Source organism: Panthera onca, chromosome A3, assembly GCF_046562875.1.
Source record: "Panthera onca isolate mPanOnc1 chromosome A3, mPanOnc1 haplotype 2, whole genome shotgun sequence".
NCBI lineage: Eukaryota > Metazoa > Chordata > Mammalia > Carnivora > Felidae > Panthera > Panthera onca.
In genome coordinates, this window is record NC_138341.1 from 25,426,447 (window position 1) to 25,445,722 (window position 19,276).

At 47.5% G+C, this 19,276-nt stretch overlaps 1 protein-coding gene across 1 annotated transcript in view; it reads right to left on the reverse strand.

Annotated features, from left to right (window-relative positions):
• Positions 1–2,223: 2,223 nt before the first annotated feature.
• LOC132677453 (xanthine dehydrogenase/oxidase-like) overlaps positions 2,224–19,276 on the reverse strand; it is a 57,589-nt gene continuing 40,536 nt past the window's right edge. Inside the window, exons 24-36 of the mRNA XM_078444821.2 lie at positions 18,403–18,489; positions 14,482–14,673; positions 14,168–14,313; positions 13,293–13,374; positions 12,645–12,740; positions 11,219–11,347; positions 10,476–10,550; positions 8,936–8,988; positions 7,138–7,252; positions 6,041–6,106; positions 5,589–5,777; positions 4,122–4,298; positions 2,224–2,492 (exon numbers count right to left, since the gene is read on the reverse strand). Coding sequence (XP_078300947.2) covers positions 2,442–2,492; positions 4,122–4,298; positions 5,589–5,777; positions 6,041–6,106; positions 7,138–7,252; positions 8,936–8,988; positions 10,476–10,550; positions 11,219–11,347; positions 12,645–12,740; positions 13,293–13,374; positions 14,168–14,313; positions 14,482–14,673; positions 18,403–18,489 — 1,458 coding nt within the window. The 3' untranslated portion in view covers positions 2,224–2,441. The remainder of the gene's footprint in view (positions 2,493–4,121; positions 4,299–5,588; positions 5,778–6,040; positions 6,107–7,137; positions 7,253–8,935; positions 8,989–10,475; positions 10,551–11,218; positions 11,348–12,644; positions 12,741–13,292; positions 13,375–14,167; positions 14,314–14,481; positions 14,674–18,402; positions 18,490–19,276) is intronic.

Below are 19,276 nucleotides of genomic sequence, written 5' to 3' on the forward strand. Positions count from 1 at the left end.
ACCAGGCACCCTGCCTCACAGACTCCGGAAGGTTTACAGGTTAGGACAGCAGGGCAAGGCCAGGTGTCTGAGAACACCACCTCGGCATAACAGTGATGTACAGCGCACGGAGCGCTCGCTTGTTTGATTTTCTTAACCACCCTGCCTTGCCTCTGTTGCTAAGCTCAGGAGAGAATTCACAGTCATTATCCAGTGCTTACAGCCTGGCTAATAACAGCTGACACATCTCCATCTTGGGCTACTGTCCTAATGTTCTAGAACATTCCAGATAGTCAATGAAACGGACCTGCATGGATCTCCATGGAACTATTAGTTCAACTTAAAATGTTCCTCACTTTTAAAGAATGAAATCTGGCCATTTGTAGCAATGTGGATGGAACCGGAGAGTGTTATGCTGAGTGAAATAAGTCAGGAAAGAAAGACAGATACCATATGTTTTCACTCATATGTGGATCCTGAGAAACTGCACAGAAGACCAGGGGGGAGGAGAATGGTGGGGGGGTGGGAATTACAGAGAGGGAAGGAGGCAAACTATAAGAGACTCTTAAATACTGAGAACAAACTGAGGGTTGGGGGGGGGGGGTGGGGTGAGGGGAAAATGGGTGATGGGCATTGAGGAGGGTACCTGTTGGGATGAGCACTGATTGTTGTATGGAAACCAATTTGACAATAAATTACATATAAAATAAAATAAATAAAATAAAATAAAATAAAATAAAATAAAATAAAATATTCCTCACTTTTAACTGTGCTGTAACATGGCTGGCATATCTAGACTATTCTGAGGAAAGGAATTTTGTAAGAAAGTGTGTGTGTGTAGTGTGAGTGCATGTGTGTGAGTGTTTTGTGTGCCTGTGTTCTCTAGAAATGAAGCTAAGATATGGCAGATATTCCCATTTGGTGAGATCATGATGGTTAATAAGCATTTCTCACATGCCAACAAGTTGACCATTTCATTTCTTAGTGGCATCAAGCGCTGGGCTCAACTGTATGGTTTGCCCTGTTCTCCCTCCGTGGCCAGAGCCATGGCCCCATCTGGGACAAGGTTGGGTGTTTGGAGCAGTGAAGGCGCAGGACGATGTCACATCGTTCACCCAGCACCATACAGCGATGAAATCACCTGTTGGAACAGCTAGAGGGATGCTTGCTCCTCTCCTGTGCTCTTCACCAACTTCAAGAACTTGGGAGAATCGAAGCAGAGTTCAATAAGCCCAGATGTCACATCACAGTAAGGGAGCCACGTCTCTGATAGCTGCAGAGCCCTTATGTAACTAGAGTTTTCGGGTCGTATATTTATAGACTTTCAGAGCCAGGGAAGGCCTTAGGGATTAGTCCAGTCCAGTTCTCTCCTTCTAGAGTAAGGAAAAGCACAGAAAAGAGAAGTGACAGACTGAGGTCACACAGATAGAGACGCAGCTGGGATGAGAACCCAGGCTTCTTGACTGTGATTCTTCGGGCTGATCTTGCTTTTGGTTGCATGATTTCTAAATGGAAATTACTCTGGCAATGAATGAAGATTTTTAATTTTTTATAAAGTTTATTGGTTTCGAGAGACAGAGAGAACATGCACATGGTAGAGGCAGAGACAGAGGGAGAGAGAGAGAGAGAGAAGATCCCAATCAGGCTCTGTGCACTGTCAGCACAGAGCCCGGCGCGGGGCTCGATCTCACGAACCGTGACATCATGACCTGAGCCGAAATCAAGAATCAGACATTGAACCAACTGAGCCACCCAGGAGCCCCTCGAGTGAAACATTTTAAACCTGATTTCTTTTACTGTACAAAGGGGAAGAGAAAGAAACCTAGCACATTGTAGGTGCTCAGTAAATGGGTTGGTCGGCTTTGGATGCTATAGAATAATTTCCTTGCTGCCACTTAACAAGGTTAGATTAACCTTGAATTCGTTTCAGTGTCTATTCTCTTCAATGATCAAAGGTGGTTAGGGATTTGAATCTCACCCCACTGTCCCATTGCAAAGTTGACTATGGGTCAGCGGTTATAATGTGATGTTCATTGGTTTGAAGGGAAGACTCTGGTTTAGGATGGAAACTTCCGGAGGCTGGGGGGGCATCTTCTTTGAAGGACAGACACTGTCAGCACCTGAGGCTGTACAGCCTTGCCTGTGAGCTGGGACAGAGCACGTACACCTATTTGACATACATGATTAAAGCAGACATACAAAGACTCTCATTGCATATTAGCCACGTGGCCTCAGAGTTCTGAATTTGCTTATCATTATGTTTGCGAACCATATTTTTGATCAAAATCTTCAGCGAAAACAAAACAAAATCTTCCAATGCATTCCGTGTGCTTCCAGACATCATCCTGATGACTCACAGCACTGTCACCCCATGACATGTATAGATCATGTTCTGCAGGCATGTCTCATGCTCCATGGAAACTCCCGCGCAGCATAAGCAGACTGTGCTGGGGGCTTTCTCGTCAGACCCTCACAGACCAGGGCTTACAGCTTTCTGCAGTGCCAGTGACACACTAGGAAGGAATGATAGAAAACTCATCGCTGGGGTCTTCCCATAGCACAGGACACGTTGCCCACTCGGATGCACATGCCACCTCCCACCACTGCCGGGCACCATTCCAAGGCCAGCCATCCCTCTGCAGTCTCAGCTGTTGGGAGTGCCCCCAGGGCAGGGCCCCCTAACTGCCTAGTCATTCCTTTGTTTTGCCAAACACTTCCCATGTGGGAGGCACTCTAGTAGGCCCCGAAGCCACAGGAATGACCAAATACGGAAGTGATCCCTTCACACGTGCTACACACAGTCCGTGAAATCATGGTTGGGTCATAGAATCAGTTACTCATGCAAACCTGCTGCAGGGATTTAACTCACTGGTGTATTATAACAGAGCAAAGGGGCTTGGGTCAGAATCTGTGCTTTAGGTCTGAGGACCTGGAGGGTTTCATTAAATCAATGAGTTCTGCATCAGATTCTTTTCAAGGAGCTAACTTGGCCACCTGGGTAAGCTTATCGGGAGCCAGGCAGTACCTCATTTCCCAGGGAAGGGGTTTGGGAAACTGTCAGCATGTGGCCATGGTGAGAAGGTTCTGGGCTGTGGGAAGGTTGCTGCAGAGTTGTGGGCATCCTCACTGCCTAGAAACTCGACACGTGGTCTGGTGGTCTTACCCCATAGCTAAAGCTATTGGCAGATGACAGTGGCCTACCTGGGGACCCCTCGGTCTCCCTCACCCTTGGTGCTGAGGCCTGAAAAGGCAGATTGGCCTGCTTTCAAGACTTCTCCCGCAACCTCCCATCCCTGGAACCCTTTCGGTCCACGAGTACCCATTTCACCTCTAAACCAAAAAGGCCCAATAAATCTTCTATCAAATACCCAGGAGGAAATCCAACTTGGGTTATCAGGAAGAATCTGGCTCTGCTAACTCAACAGGGGCTGCTGTTGTAAAGGCAGTTGGAGGGTCCTGTGTGGGCGGAGCCTGCTTCAGCACAACTCAGAGGCAACAGGGGAAGAATCTGTCCCTGCATGGTCTTCTGTGGCCAGGCGTTGCGCACTACAAGTATCATGGAAGCGCTTCCCATGGTCCAAAGACCACAGAATTCCTGCTACATGCTGCTACGTACACTAAGGTCATAACCAGCCACCACATAATACAATTAGCTGGTTTCCTAAAATACCACAAAGTCTCTGTGGGCTCCGTGTGTGCCAGCATCAGTATGGCACGTGGTCATCTCAGAACGAACGTGGTGCATCTAATCAATTCCTTAACTCCCCTTTTCGTCTCCGTCTCCACAGCACTCACACGGTGGCTTTCGCAAAGAAGGGTCCCCAAAGTGCTAGTGATGGACGCTAGAGACTAGGCTCTTCCGGACGTTTACCCATCACCCTCATCTTCAAGGGAAAAAATTAAATCTGTGGCTGACAGCTGTGCACCAAAGAGCCCTCTTTCCTCTAAGGAAGCCCAGCTACAAACTTCATTTCTTGCTCTTTTCCAGCAAGTTCGAGGAGGTGCCTCAATGGCACAAGGAAGGCAGCGAGGACCCAAGGCTGCCCAGTGGACAGACAGCCTGGCATCCCGCTCTCCTCTCTGCATGGGCCGCCTCTGCCCGGCCTCCCCCCAATGGAGTGGGTGCTCGAGGGGCCTCATACCAGCCTGGTGAACTGGTCCACGCAGGCATTGCGGATCTTCTCCGGGGTGGCAGGGCTGTTTAGCTGGAAAAGCTTCTTTGCCTTACAATCCGGGTTCCCAGCTCGAGCTGCATGGATGGCATCCTTGATGGCGAAGAAGATGGAGGCTGCCAGGAAGAGGGGCGGTTCGCCGACAGCCTGGGCGGACAGAGCGCAGGACAGGGAGTCAGGCAACAGGACCCCAGCCTCTGCGCCAGGAGGGCTGGAGATGCCAGGAACCCCAGCCAGCCCCAGCGGGTCACAGCCAGCAAGGCAGGAAGGCTGCTCATAATTCTTCAGGGCTGAGATCAATCTGGTCAATGACTCAACCTCCATGGCATTCTCAACTCTTACTGTATCACTTTTCTCTGATGACACCATGCAAAGAAAATGCACCATTCAAAGCTGTTTTAAATAATTATATTTTATGGACAAAGTGTCTGACCTGAATTTGGACCCTTTCCTCGCAGTTATAAGGCTGGGGGAATCCTCTACCTGCAACTCTGACACCCACATTTACAGGCACCTTAATTATACTTGTAGGCACCCTAATTATACTTACAGCGTCATCTGGAATCTAGGCATCACGACCAATAGGAATTAAACATTTACTAGCAGAGTTGGTTTTGTTCCCCCAAAGCACTGACCAGAAATTCCATGTATCAAAAGTACTAGAGATGCTTATTAAAAATGCATGTTGCAGGGTCCTACTCCAGCCCTCCTGAACCAAATTTCTAGGGACAGGTCTCACCAAAATGTATTTTTATCATGAGCCTGCAGTGATCCCAAGGCATGCTAAAGCGTGAGAGTCGATGGCGAGATCAAAAAGTGTCCCAGACCCAACCACAGTGAAGTAAATCATGAAAGGAACAAATGGGTATGTTTCACTGGTTACAAGTGATTATGTGTTTTCCTTCTTTGATTAGGACTGTATCAATCAGCTTATGGGATTTTCAACCATTTTTCATAATTACTGGGGACCGGGAGGAAATAAGGGATGACTCTAATCCTTGAGACGTGCAGATCAAGTTTCAAGTCAGGTGCCAGCCACTGAAGGAGGCACAAGGGATTGCACAGAAGTATTGCCCCATCTGCAGTGAATGTGCTATTTTTAAGGGATAACAGGGAGGGGTGTGTACCTGTGGGGTCCTCTTTAGGACCAAGCTCAAGATGCACACCTGAGACATAGATGTCGGTCAGGACTTGACCTACAGGACTGGATTAAAGGAATCTCTCCGAGTGCACCCAAAGGAGCTGGCTTTGACCACACAGAGCTGGTGTCATCCCAGTTTTCTTTTTCCCAGGCAGGGACTGCCCATCGCTCCACCATCCTCGCCAAAACTCGTGTCAAGCACCCTGGTCTCTTCCAGACAAGCCCCCTGCAGACCCATGCGGTAGGTGGGTCTTACCCCCATGTCCTCCCACAGTGCAGACCCAGGGCAACAGTACCTTGGACGCATAGATGGCCTTCTTGTTGGGACAGTCACGGAGCAGCGACACCCTGAACTCACTGGGGATGCTGCCAAACGCAGGGATCTTGTAGGTGCTGGGGCCACGGGTGTGCAGGCTCCCCTCCGGGGAGTAGTGCAGCTCCTCCAGGGTGAACAGGCCAAGGCCCTGGACAAACGCCCCTTCTACCTGCAGGCCAGACAGAGACCATGGCCACTCTGCCTACCCCTCCCCAAGGACAGATACCGCTTCCCACAATAGGCGCCAAGCCCCACGGGGAGTGGGCATGGAAAGAAGCTGAAAACAGCCCTCTGCAGACAGCCCAGCTGGCTCCTGCCCAGCCTGGGATCAGCTATCTGGGCCTTCGCCAGGCAGTGGTGTAGGCAGAGCGAAGGCATTAGCACTGAAGGTTGGCCAAGTCCATGACCACCCTGGTCACCCATGTGCCTTACCTGTCCAATATCAATGGCAGGGTTCAGACTGGTGCCGACATCCATGACAATGTCTGTGCGGAGGTTCTAAAGTGGATGGCAAAATACAAATAGTGTGAGAAGAAAGGAATGTGCGGAATGATAGATGGGGCGCAGTGACCCTTAAATTATTGTGTCAACCCAGATAGGACTTTCAGAAGCAGCGTGCCCCGGGCATGCTCAGGCAGGGTGATCCTATCCCTGTCAGTCTGCACTGGCATCGTGAATGCCGAGGTTTGAGTCTGTGACCACTAGGCAGGGGAAGGGAGTGGCCACACTCTTCAGGCGATAAGAAGGAACTGTGGGCACACACACACAAACACACACACACCCATGAGCAGGAAGGCTGGTTCCCAGGCTCCTGGGGCTTGGAACCTGAGTCTGGACAGATAGTGTAAGGAAGGGGACAACAAACTACATTCCATAGGCTGATTTCAGTCTGTGCCCTGTTTTTGTAGGACCTGTGAGCTAATTATGGTGTTTACGTTTTCTTAAAAAATTTGGAATGTTTTATTTATTTGTGAGAGAGAGAGAGACAGAGTACGAGCAGGGCAGGGATAGAGAGAGAGGGAGACACAGAGTCTGAAGCAGGCTCCAGGCTCTGAGCTATTAGCACAGAGCTGAATGTGGGGTCCAAATCCATCAACCGTGACATCATGACCTGAGCCGAAGCCGGACGTTAACCGACTGAGCCACCCAGGTGCCCCAATGGTGTTTACGGTTTTAGATGACTGACAAAAATAAGAATATGTTGCAACATGTGAAAACTATGAGAAATTCACATTCAGTGTGCACAAATCACATCATACTGGAACACAGCCATGCCCATTTATTTGCATACATCCATGGCTGATCTTGTGCTACAGTGATGGAATTGAGTAGTTGAGGCAGAGTCTTTGTGGCCCAGAGAGCCTCAAATATTTACTCTCTGGTCCTTCATCGGAAGTTTGCCAGGCTGTGACATCACACATTATTCTCCCAACCAGAAAGTGTGTCTCTACTGGCTCTTGATGTTTGCAACTCACTTGTTTCTCTTCTCTTTCCTCTAACTTAGTACTAAGATTTTGCAAACTCCTTACTTTATGATCCCCTGTTAAGCAGTCGATTTCCACTTCAGAGCAAGCCACCCCATAGCTGAAGTAGTGGAAGGGATTCCCAGAGTTCGTCTCAAAGCTGTAGCCAATGTTGGGTGTTCTGGAGGAGAAAACAGAAAACACTGCATATGTATTAAGATTAACATGCCCCCCCACCTACACACACACACACACACACACACACACACACACAGCTTGTCCCACAAAATCCTAAGACTCCACAGGTTTTACTTATTCATTCAGCTGCCCTTCAAAAGAGTCCACATATTTTTAATATTTTGGACCTGCTAATGAAACCCAGGTATTCCAGAGTTTCTTGCCTCATGTCTGCTAGGATCTGCCAATGGCCCTTATGTGATGCCTTCTGTACAGCCCAGGGGTGTATAGTATCTGTGTGCCCGCCTCTATGTGGTAGAAGCAGGTGACACATTTGCCCAAGTTCACGAAGGACACGAAAGCCACACCCAAAGGAAGTGTTGGATTAGAGTTCAAGCTCTCAGAACCAAAGCCCCTGCCTGTGCCACCTCCTGGGCTGCTCGCCTTTCTCCAGAGGAGAGTCAAGGTCAGCATCTCATGTCAGCCTGGGTGTACCTTTAACCCCTTGCCTGCATTTCTCCTTGGCTACTGGCCCCTTCTCGGTGTCAACAAATGATTCGGGGAAAGTGCTATTCATAAAAGCAGATGCTCTCTTCTACGTTTTTCTTCTTTGATCCTGAGTATCTTATACAATTCCAAGTTCACACGAGCCACACGTGTGTGCGTGCATATTCTCCCACCTGGAATTCACAGTACTCTGCCTCTCCGTTTTTCTACGCATGACACAGAAATAACCTGAGCTGAAGGGATCGGAATCTGCATGAAAACAAAACCAACTTGGAGCTGAGGGAAAAGGCTTCTCCCAGGAGAACCCACCAGGTCATCATCTTCACCTGGGTGTTCCTGTATCCTACCCAGTCTTACCAACTCTGACAACGGAACGAGAACATCCGAGAACATCTGTTCTAATCTCTGCCTGTGCAAGTCAAATGTCACATAACCCAAAGAGCACTGGCAAAACGTGACTTCGCCTAAAATGCATACTGAACTATTTTTCCAAACCCACTGATCTGTGAAAGAAAAGGTCCTAATTAAATTCTCCAGAGAAAACTAGAACATTATGGGAGATAGCAAATTGGATCCCATCTTCTTCCAGCCTTTACATCAGCTGGGCGGGGTCTCTAGCTCTTCGTACTGCTACTGGAGTTCAAAGTAGCAGAAGGCATGTGCTCTTTTCCAAGTCCCACGTCAAGTTCCCCTGAACTCTGCACTTTGTAATGAGACCACGTGTTCTAAATCTTCCTGTCTTTCTGTCCCAGGAAAGCCTCCGTAAAGAAAGCCAACGCACACAGCAGAGTAACTAACACACAAGGGTAACGCCACACAGCAGACAGCCCTGGGTCTAGGGGAATGCCGAGGGAGGGATGGTCCCACCACGTCATAAATGAGGAAAAGGGCTCAGAGAGAATCCCTCATTTCTCCAAATGGAATGGTACACTTTAAGACCAGAACTAGAACACAGGTCTTCTCTTAATGGCAGCTCATGCTTTTGCCTCGTTGGCACATAGGTTGGCAATGCCAGGTATTTCAGAGCATCTTTCAATTGAAATTGACACAGGTCTACTGAAGCGTCTCGGTGGGACTGCTCTCTCCTGACCAAAGGCTGAGAGCATTTGGTGCGGGAGGGGACTTCAGAGGCTAGGATGACCACAGTTTGTGAGGTGGGTGACAGCAGCACTGTCCTTACTTATAAAACCCAGTAGCAGACAAGCTCACTGCGTCCAGGTAGGCAGCTGTGACCTGAAGAGAGGAAAGAGACAACAGGAAGGGCTGAGCATGGGTGCCAGAATCCCTGACCCAGCACTAAGTTTTCATGAGCTTCCCCTTCTCCTCCGGAAGCTGACTGACTATTTGTACCGGTGGTCCTCGCTTCCACACCCTGCCTCACATTCTCACTGCACTGGGTGACCGCACTGTGCTCTCACCTGCACTAGGTCCCCGCCATTGGAAGCCTGGGGGACTACAGTAGCCTCCTCCCCCATCACATAGCCTCCCCACGCTGCCAGGTAGCCCAACCCAATCACAGTGAGCATCTTAACATACCATACTGCCTACATCACTCCCCTACTCTATAACTTTGGCTGACTCCCCATTGTCCATAGAGCAAATGCTTCACATTAAGGACCCCAATCCTCTCTCTGGCTTTATGTTGCCCACGTGTCATCACCATGCCAGCCAAACTCATGTATTTTAGTCCCTCCATGTTCCCACACCTCTGCACCTCCATTCGTGTGGTTCCTGCATTGTATCTCTCCCGATCCTTTTCTCCCCTCAACGACCAGCTCAAGTTTGCCTCTCCGGGTCTCCTCGCTAAAATCCAAACTACCAAAATCAACCTACATTCGTGGGGTATATGTGTGCGGTATCTGTGAGTGTGGAAGGGAAGTAGAGGTCACGTGCGGCACAATAAGGCAAGTGGGTCTGAGAAAAATAGCTATTTTCTTTGAGTCTATGGAGGGAGACTAGTACAATCTGAGGTGGGTCAGGTGTGGGCTCATTTTCTATGTTCCCACTGTGCTCACTTTCCCACCCCAACTCTACTCTGGGAGATAGTAAAGCAGGGCTGCCACTGAGATGTCTGCTTGTTGGAAGAGATGAAGCCCCCCGCCTGCCCCCAGAGAGAGACTTCCTTACCGCTTCCCTCTGAGGGTTCCCGACACACAGGCACCAAACCAGAAACCAGAGAACTGGACTCATTCTTGTGATGAGACGAGTGGCTTGCCTGCCACTTGTAAAAAACCACAGGAAGGATATAAACTCTTGGGAAATGTCTTTTTCCCCACTCCTTCACAGATGGAGCCTCAGTGGACCCAGACTCCAGAGCTGAGGAAGGGGAAGTACTGCGAAGCAGCCCTCGGAGAGCAGGTTTGAGGAAAACCAGACTCCTCAAGCCTCAGGACAAGCGGGGTATGGAACCAGGCCCGAGTCAGGCACCTTCAGCGGTCACCCTACCTTCTCAGGCTCAGGGCAGCCAAACCCCCAGTCGCCATGGGGTTGTCAAGATCCTGGCTCAGAAGTTTTCCTCCAGTGCCTTCCCTCCACTATGAAAACCCTAGAGAAAGGGGCCCAGCAGGTGGAGCATTTACTTGTGCTGTGGAACCCTATGGAACACTCAGCTTCTCTGCCTCTGGGACTAGATCGTGACCTATTCCTGCTGCGGCAGGGACAGAGAACCTGCCTTTAATTTCTCTCCTCTTCAAAAGCACGTTGGATCAGCTCAGACTTACCCAGTCTTCCCAGGAGCCACTGGGATTCTTTTTCTTGAAGGGTTCCAGCCTTTTCAGAATGGTCTGACAAGCTTCCTAAGAACACATGCCCACACACCAGACATATCAGTCTTCTGTATTTCCTGGCCCAGGCAAAACCCCAAGGGCTTCAGCAAGGCTACCTCCAAGTAATGCTGTGCCCAAGGTGCCACTCAAATAGTCTTGCCACCCTCTTAGGAATGACTGGGTGGCTTCCACTCCAGGACCCTGCCACAGGAACTGGCATTGGCCCTTGCTGGGAGAACACCCGATTCTTAGGCTACAGAAGATGAAATATTTGAGGGAACCCAAAGGAAGTGACTTCTCCCATCAGACTCATCTGTTAATTACAACCTCTATGTGGAAAGAGAAGTGAGTTGGTCTGACCTGGCCAGCTGCAAAATCGAATTCCAACTTCAGTCCATGGTCTTGTGGCCAGTTCTAACACTGGGGAGTATGTCTTTGCAGAACGCCCCCTGGGACCCTCCAAGTCTCCTCCCCATCCTACACTCATCCTTCTTGACTTTGACAGAAGTGATTGTGGCTTTTAGGTCTCTCTTTCAACATGGTGTTGGGAGGAACAGCATTCTCTTGGATAAGACAGCCAAAGGCATGGCCACAGCCAAAGAGCCTATAAGGACCATTCCAGCTTCCACCCCAGGGAGTGCTCTGGGCCCAAAGCCCTTGACTGGCCCTCAGCTCTGCTGGCTCCCCAGGCTCCTTACATAGATGGCCTGTCCGTTGAGGTCAGTGCTGACGGAGGCAGCTGTGGGAGACGTGTTAGGCACGGTGTTCGTGCTTGTCTCGCTGATGTAAATCTTAGAGGTGGGGATTTTCAGTGCTCTGCTGGCCACCTGAGAAAAGAGACAACATCACTTTCTCAGGGAGGGCTTGGCATGGGGCTTGGCTGCCTTCTCCCCAAGACCGTTTAAGGTTCACCATTACAGGCAATATAATAATTTTATAAGCCATAAGCCCACTGAGACTGGGATGTTCTTATATCTGTCTCAATTGGAAGCAAAACTTTATGGAGTGATTTTGCTACAAAAAAAAAAAAATTCATAAACCTAATGGTGACTAGCAGTGCTTTCTAAAGCTAACCTTGGCTTTTTAAAAAATCTACTCTGGCCAGTCCATGAGCTAAGCAGGTGTTCCAACTCTACTCCAGTTCCAATGTCCTAGCTCCTCTGTGTGGGGGAAGCCTTTATACACACAACACAGCCACTTACACAGTGTTAGGCAAGGTCATCAAAAATATGTGACCAACCAGGGGGCTCCTCGGGGCTCAGTTGGTTAAGCGTCTGACTCCTGGTTTCAGCACAGGTCATGATCTCACAGTTCATGAGTTCAAGCCCCGAGTCAGGCTCTGCACACTGACAGTGCAGAACTCTCTCTCCCTCTCTCTTAGTCCCTCCCCTGCTCATGCTCTATCTCTCTCAAAATAAATAAGTAACCTTTTTTGTTTTTTAATGTGACCACCAGTTGACCCATGAGCTGGACTCAAAGGATCAGAGGCTCCTCACCACTTCCCCTGTCCTTGGAATGTGGGTTCTGCTTGCCTTTCTGGCTCTTGGATGCTGCTTCTAGGACACAGCCTCGAGATGATGACGTGGGATTGAGAACACCTGCACAGTACCTTGGCTAAACCCAGTTGAGGCCTCTCTCCCTACAAACGTTTAAGATTTGGTGGGTGGGGGTAGGGATCCATTTGTCTTGCTGCCACCCAAGGCAAGCCTCTCATGTAAGTTCCCTTTGCATCTTAGAACTGTGACCTGCCAACCTGGGCCTCTTTTTTCTGTCTGCCTCTGCCTTCTGAGTCCAGGGGCCAGTTTCAGATTACTCCCAAGAAGCTCCCAAGCAATTTGTAAACCAACACAACCCCACGGCCCTAGAATGTGGGTAACGGAAGTGACCTGAGTGGTCACCCGGCCAACCGCTTTGCACAGAGGAAGACACAGAGTCCAAGAAGGGAGAAGACTTGCCCGAGGTCACACGAAAATGGGCAGCAGAGCCGGGACCGACCACAGCTGAGGCCGGCTTCTGCTTCTAAGGTGTGCCACCACTCACTTGCTCATAGCATCCTCCCTCACATGGATGCCATGATGTCGGAGAGGACCCCCCCACCCCTGCCCCCATGTGCAGGCTGCTCACCTGGACCATCTTGGTGTGAAGACCTTGGCCCATCTCAGTGCCTCCATGGATCAGCAGCACAGAGCCATCTGTATACACGTGAACCAGGGCTCCTGCCTACAGGAAGAGAAGGATTCCAAACACAAAATTGGGTCAATCCTAACTCAGCCAGATGCTTGGGGCCAATATTTCTGGAGCCCAGGAGAAAGAAAACCGGAAGCAGCATTTTGGATTAAAGCCTCAGACTCAAATTAAAGCACCGTGAATCTTGTGATTTAATCATGTAGCCCTTCAATAGTTCCCGAAAAATTTCCACTCTCTCTCTTTCTGTGTGTCTTCCACAGAGGGAAGGAGGTCAAATGTCTTTGTGCTCATTTTTAGATGAAGCCATAGGATCAGAAAGGCAGAGTAGCTGTCTGTAGCCCTTTAGTCAGGAAGAAGGAGACCTGAGAGTTGACCCCAGATCTCTGAGTCTCGTGCTGCCTTCACTGACCTGTGACATCCTGGACAAATAGGGATATGCAAGTTCAAGTCCATTTAAACAGCAGAGAGCCCCTCCACTCTGCTCTGGTACCAGCCACAATGGCCTTTTCCATGTGATAGTGCAGACAGAGGGGGAAATGGGGCCCCAGCCCAGTGGAGACGCACAAAATTATATAAGGCACTTACTTGATTTAGAAAAGGAATAGAGAAGCTTACTCCATACTTGGTAGGAATTATGGACAACCCTCTCTTCTTCCAACAATTCTCCCTGGAGAAAAAAGGAAGAGTCTCATAGAACCTTTTCTATCATGGTTGTGTCAGCTCAGATGTAGTTTCAGTCAACATCTTTGTAAAGTTGGAACAAGGCATCCTTGGAGCAGCCCACATGGTACTTATCATAACTGAGTTGTGCCCCAGTTGGGTAAACCAAATGAAAAAGGGGTGCGATTTGTGTTCTTCAGCTCTGCTGAAGGAGGACCCAACCCTGAGGGTCTGCACTTGAAAGTATCATCACTTCCTCCCAGAATGGAGCTCAGGCAGAGTCAGGGTGCCCTGGTGACCTTGGACTGTGATTGTACCAGGGAAGACAGTCACTTATGACACTCACTGATGATAGTGGTAACACCTTCTCTGTGCTTTCTGTTTGGTTTTCTGGGCACCTCAGTGAGGAATCAGGGCCAGTGTAATTACCCCCACTTTGCAGATGCTGAAACTGGGGCCCAAGGAGATGGAGTAACTGTAAGGTCACAGTGATAGATTCATGTTAGAGGCCACTGTAAAACTGTGGTATTCTTAGTCCTCGACTGGTGTGCCCCAACAGCAGATGAGTGTAAAAGTGAACCATATTGATGGGCTATACTGAGTGCAGGCTGTATATGCCCATCTGCCCCTAGGCTGAACAAATCATTTGAGTATCTTAAAGAGAAGGCTGGGAGTGGTCAGCAAACTCAGCACCCTCAAGCACCTTACTAGCTTGGTATTCTGAGTATGGCAAATGGGCTGTGGAATATGAAACCCGAAAGAATGCCAGAATATCAGACTCCTCCCCTCCCGGTGCTTACTCGTTGAACTTGTCAACCTCCCTCTTCCGGGCATGATACTGAGAGCTTGCTAGGCATTCATCCCAGCACCTGAACAAGTTGAACCCCTCAAGCTTCTGGTTGAAGTGGGTCAGGTCCCCTTCCTTATACATGTTTTTCCTTCGCACCTTTGCAAGGAGAGAGACACTGAGGCCTTGTTGGTGGCAAGAGATGAACGGATACAACCTAAAGTTAAGGATCCAACCCCTCTCCTCTGCCCCCATGGGAAATGCCCAAGACACAAATCACTGTCCCCTCAAAGTAGGTGAACCTGTGCCACCAAATTCCCAGCTTACTTCCTCTGCCGGCAGCCCACAGGTCACTGCGACTTCACTCATCCAATACTCGGCAATGAGCATTGCCTGGGGCCCCCCAAAGCCCCTGAAGGCTGTGTTGGAGGGCAGGTTGGTCTTGCACATCCGCCCAGTGCCCCGGATGTTGGGGACATTATAACTGTTGTCTATGTGGAATAAAGCTCGTTCCATTATCTGCAGCAGAGGAAACCAAAATGGGAGAGAGCAGTGCACCGATTTCATTGGCTCCTCAAGAAAGGGATGTTGAGGGCTGCACCCATCCTTGCCTTTCCAGCCCCACTGGCCACTGCTCCTCCTCAGGCCCAAATTATTTCTTCTCTGATACTGCAACAGACTCCTTACTGGGCTCCTGGCCTCTGTGTCTCTCCCTCCTCTAATCTCTGCCTCAAACTACAACATAAGGTCATTTCGTGTCAACCTCTTGCTTAAAAATGGCACTTAATCTTTTCGGAGTAAAGTTCATACATCTTTCAGCATGGAACTCAAGACTCTTTATGACTTTTCCCCAATATATTTTTTCCTCTCTTCTGACTATATGTTACTCTCACCTGATATGCCCGCCCTCCCCTGCACGTTTCCCATCTACTAACATCCTCATTCAATTCCTCCCTGGGGAAGCCCTTCCCAGACTCCCCAGTTAGGACTGCTCAGTTGCCTCTCTTAAAAAAGAAATTAAAAAAGAGGTGATTTTACGAATTACTTTTAATTTTTTAATGTTTATTTATTTTCTTGAGTGATAGAGAGACAGAGCACAAGTGGGGGAGGGGAAGAGAGAGGGAGACAGAATCTGAAGCAGGCTCCAGGCTCAGAGCTGTCAGCACAGAGCCTGATGCAGGGCTCGAACTCACGGACCACTAGATCATGTCCTGAGCCAAAGTCAGACGCTTAACCGACTGAGCCACCCAGGCACCCTTGAATTCTTTTTAAAGCAGTTTCTTTTCCCATTGAAGTTGTATGGCAAGTAGTTTAAAGAGTCTAATACTTCGTGAAGTACATTTTTGAAACTTGCATGTCTGAAATGTCTTTCTTCTACTCTTACCCTTAACTGATGATTTGGTTATATATAGGATTCTTGGTTGGAATTAGGTTTTCCAGTTTCCCTCAACATTCTGAAGACATTTTGGTAGTGCATTCGAGCTCTCCAGTATTGACAAATCCAATCGATGTCTTCCCAGTTCTTGGAAATAGTTGTGTTTTTCTCCTCCCTGCAAGTTGTAAAATGTTTATCTCCAGGTTTCTCCAAGTTCACAGTGATATAACTTAGCATAGTTCTGTTTTCCTTCATTGTGCTTGTTACTGGATGGGCTCTTTTAACCTTAAAGTGTATGCCCATTAGTTTGGGGAGATTTCTTTTTTTTTTTTTTTTCAATATATGAAGTTTATTGTCAAATTGGTTTCCATACAACACCCAGTGCTCATCCCAAAAGGTGCCCTCCTCAATACCCATCACCCACCCTCCCCTCCCTCCCACCCCCCATCAACCCTCAGTTTGTCTCAGTTTTTAAAAGTCTCTTATGCTTTGGCTCTCTTCCACTCTAACCTCTTTTTTTTTTTCCTTCCCCTCCCCCATGGGTTTCTGTTAAGTTTCTCAGGATCCACATAAGAGTGAAACCATATGGTATCTGTCTTTCTCTGCATGGCTCATTTCACTTAGCATAACACTCTCCAGTTCCATAGTTTGGGGAGATTTCTTGAGTTACTTCTTGATAGTTGCCTCCTCTCTCTTGTTTCCATTCTTTCTCTCTGAAACTTCTATTGTTTGGGTCTCCTGGACTAGTCCTCGAATTTCATTGTATTTTCTTTCCAATTTTTCTGTATTTTTTTTTCTTTTGTTTGGAGAGATTTGCTGAAGTGTCTTTCAACCCTTTTGCTTTCAGAGTTTTATCTCACCAGAGTTAGTTTTTATTCTCCAAATGCTTCATGTTTATGGCCTCCTATGCTTTCTTGAAGGTGTAATAACTCATCTTCCTGATGAGATCAATGGCAGCTTTTATTTGTTCGTTTCATTTTGGGTTTGGTTTACTTCCCCATGTATATTCTCTCTCTCAGACAGGCTGCTTTTCGTGCCCTCGATTATTTTAGTCTTAGTCATCCTAGATGTTTTGAGTATGTCTCAATTAATTCCGTTTTTGCTTTCCCTTAGCACTCTAACTCGTACTTCTATTTCATTTTGTCTTTTATTATCTGTCTCCCCCACCGTACTGTGAACTTCCCGGGGCAGAAACAATGCCATCTATTCTTTATGTTGCCACCCTAGGCGCTCAATAAATGTTCGCTGGATTGGATTTAAAAGCTTCTAAGATCTTTGGGGACAAGCACTGTATCTTTTTCAACCTGATTTTTCCAAAACACCAAGAGGCCCAGGTTGCAAATGGTGAGAAGACTAAATGTGTTGCTTATTTTGAGCAGTTTTTACACTGCATCTGAAGTGTGAAGTTTTATAGTGGAACCAGTTAGCCCCTAGCAAGGAGGAGTGGCATGGGGAGTGGGGCTAACAGGAACTTCTGTTTGCCCTGAAATGTCTGACTGACTTTTATAAGAAAAGTCTACACGTTTGTACCTAGTATGGTTATAAAATTCTGATTTAAGAAAATTATAAAAAGTAATACCACAAAGGTAACTGCTAATTTCAAAATCAACAAAATTAACACAAAGTTAACACAAATTAACAAAATTTCATGTCTATACAAGACTAGTATGAGAATGTTCAATGTAGCCTTATCCATAAAAGCTGAAAACTAGGAACAACTCAAAAGTCTCTTCAGTGGTGAGTAGAAAACAAAAAATGGCCTATCCATATAATGAAATATCATCAAGAGAAAAGAATGAAGGACTAAGGAATCTTAAAATATTATCCTGAGGGGCGCCTGGCTGGCTCAGTCAGAGGAACGTGCGACTCTTGATCTCAGGGTTGTGAGTTTGAGCCCCACGCTGGATGTAGAGATCACTTAAATAAATAAAACTATAAATAAATAATTGAACCTGAGAAAAAAAGTCAAACACAAAAGATTACACAGTGTATGAGTCTATTTATATGAATGGACTACAAGAGGACAATCTATAAAGACAGAAAGTAGATTGGTGGATGTCTGGGCTGGGTAGCGGGTGAGAACGGGAGTGATGGAAAGAGATGACGTTCAGGTAATGGAAGTGTTCGAAAATTACAGTATGATAATGGTTACATAATTCTTAATATTTACTAAAAACCCTTAAATTGTATATTTCAGTGAAACTGTTACCAAAAAAAAGAAGAAAGAAATTCATTACTTAAAATTCAAACACCACGAAAAATGTGTTACACAGAAAATGATAGTGAGTGATCCCCTCACCTTCATCCCATCTAATCACTGTTTAGTGTATGTTCTTTTGGAATTTTCCATGCACATCATTATATATATAATACATATATATATATATATATACATATATATGTGTATATATATGTAAAACAGAGGTATATTTTCATTTTACAGACACATATACACAATGTCACCATAATCTGCATAAAGTTTTGTAAGTCATTTGGCTTGCTTGGCAAAATATCTGAAAAATAAGGAAGGATTTCCTTTTCTTTTTATTATTACTATGATTTCTTTTTTTTTTTTTTTTTGATGCAAGACTCGATCTCAGACCGTGAGATCATGACCTGAAGTGAAATCCGATGATGCTTAACTGACTGTGCCACCCAACACCCCAAAGGAAGAACTCCCAATGAGAAAAGTAATAGGATTATCTCTGTGCTTTAGATTTTAACCAGGGGTAGAAAGCCTGAAGGTGGAGACCAATGGGGAGGCTACTGCAATAGTCCCAGGCAAGAAGTGAGGAGGCCTGTACCTATGGGGCTGTGGGGCCTGCCCATGACCTCCCAGTCACTCCCCTCACGCAGGTGCGCACCCTACTTACATACTGGGAGAGATCCAGGGTGTTCCCCGCATTGCTGTAATGCTCCACCTTCAGAGCCACAACCCTCCCAGTCTTCATGAAGCCAACCTGATGAAAACGAGAGTGAGTTCTCGATAGCCCCTTCCTCCACCTAACCCGAGTCATCCTCTCCCACTTATGCTACCTGGAGGAAGCAGAAATAACAAGACATCATACCATGAAAACAAAGTCACTGGAGCTAACAGGTGAAGCAGAGAGGACCTGACATCTCTCCAGTGACACTCCATGGGTCCTCAACCCTGGACACACCCTCTCCCCATGCTCCCCCTTCCTTCTACCTAGAACCTAGTACCACTGGCTCTGGTTCTACGAGAGGGAGTGAGGAAGCAGAAAGGGGAGAGCCAGGAAGAGAAACAGAGAGATACTGGAGATATGCCTCACACATTTTGGCCAGCAAGCCACAGCAAGCAGGAATGTGCACAACAAGCAGGAATATGCTTTCACATCCCTGACCTTAGGTAGCCATCAGAACAAATTTTATAGCCCGTTTCATAAGTAAGGACCTGGGACTTTCTTCAGGTCTGCAGGAATTTGGGAAGAAGGGAAATATAATCCCTTCGGGGGAGTTCAATCAGGAAACAAAACGAGAAGAGGTCACAGGGGGATGTTCAAAGCCACCTAATGGAGAGAAAGGGCTCCCAGACTGGGATCTGTCAGGTTGTACTAGTGTTTAGAGGGACAGGATGCTGGTCATCCACACAGACTCAGCAAAGGGACCGCCACCCCTGGTCTGGTGGAGCAGGTGCCCACCCTAACAACCTGGAAGCTTTATTTCTCACTGTAAATTATAAAGTAGTCATTCTGATCTTTGCATCTGGCTATGAACACATTAGGT